The following is a 1,069-nucleotide window of genomic DNA, read 5'->3' on the forward strand; positions in this document are numbered from 1 at the left end:
CCCCGGCCCCCGAAAGCCCAGCCACGGGAGAGGAACCCGGATCCCCTTCCGCCCTAGGCATCGACGACGAGATCGCCGCCTTTGCCAGCCCCGAAGCCATTGCCGGAAGGGAGGTAAAACCACGGGGGGAGCCGCGCAGCAGCTCTGATCCCAAGCAGCGTTGGCGGAGGCGGCAAAACCCCTTTTTTGCCTTGCAAACGCGGATATTGGGGGAACGGGGTGCGCTCGCTGCCGGCGTCGGGAAACACTCCCCTCTTCTCAACCACGCAGGCGAGAACAACCACCCACCTCCGAGCAGCCGGGTTAGGAAACCGCACGGAGCTGGCAGGGCTCGCCGCGAAGGGACGGTGGTTCTATCGCGCCCTGTAGCAGCTTTACCATCGTTTTCCAGCACCCGAAGTTGTTCAAGGTTTCCCTGCTCCGGGCGTCGCAAACTCACCTTCGTTATCGTAGGAGCCGGCAACAGATCGAGAGATGTACCCGGGCACAACGGCGATCATGGCGGCAGCAAGGAGTCCTGCCCCCGCGTCCTGGGGAAAAAGAGAAACCCCACAGGCAGAGGGTGGGATAAGCCATCAGCTTTCAGGGCTTCCGTTATCGCGCCATCCGACGCACGGACGCGCCTCAGAGGAATTAAAAAAAAAACACGGAGCGTTGAAATGAAATGTCAAAACAGATCTCCCGGTTCCCCGAAGTTCCGGGTTTTGACCGGCGTGGCCACGGTCAGCCCCAAGCCCCCGGTACGGCCCCGAGCTGCCTTTCCAAAAGGCCCGCGAGCCCGCGCTCCTCCGTAAAGCAAAAGCCTGCACGGTGCGCCCCGATCTGCCCCTCACCTTCAGCTCTTTGGTGAGGTGGTAAGTCACTATGGTGGTGAAAGAGGAGAAGAGGGGAGCCAGGAACACGCAGACGTTTCGGATGTCGATGGTGACGTGGAAGAAGTGCAGCACGTGGTAAATTGCCGCCGACGTGATCATCAGGCCTGCGGGGCAGGAACGACACCGTTACCGAGGCGCCCTCGGTCCGCTCGCCGCCCCCGGGGGTCGTTAGCTCGCAATTAGCAGCAGCGCAG

The 1,069-nt window shown here is 62.0% G+C and overlaps 1 protein-coding gene across 1 annotated transcript in view; it reads right to left on the reverse strand.

Annotated features, from left to right (window-relative positions):
- The window catches only part of STT3A (STT3A, subunit of the oligosaccharyltransferase complex (catalytic)), a gene marked incomplete at its 3' end in the record, with an annotated part of 5,283 nt that extends 4,307 nt beyond the window's left edge, over positions 1–976 (reverse strand). Inside the window, exons 1-2 of the mRNA XM_009332551.1 lie at positions 834–976; positions 440–530 (exon numbers count right to left, since the gene is read on the reverse strand). Coding sequence (XP_009330826.1) covers positions 440–530; positions 834–974 — 232 coding nt within the window. The remainder of the gene's footprint in view (positions 1–439; positions 531–833) is intronic.
- Between the last annotated feature and the right edge of the window lie 93 nt (positions 977–1,069).

This window comes from Pygoscelis adeliae, unplaced genomic scaffold, assembly GCF_000699105.1.
Source record: "Pygoscelis adeliae isolate BGI_AS28 unplaced genomic scaffold, ASM69910v1 Scaffold1539, whole genome shotgun sequence".
Classification (NCBI taxonomy): Eukaryota; Metazoa; Chordata; class Aves; order Sphenisciformes; family Spheniscidae; genus Pygoscelis; species Pygoscelis adeliae.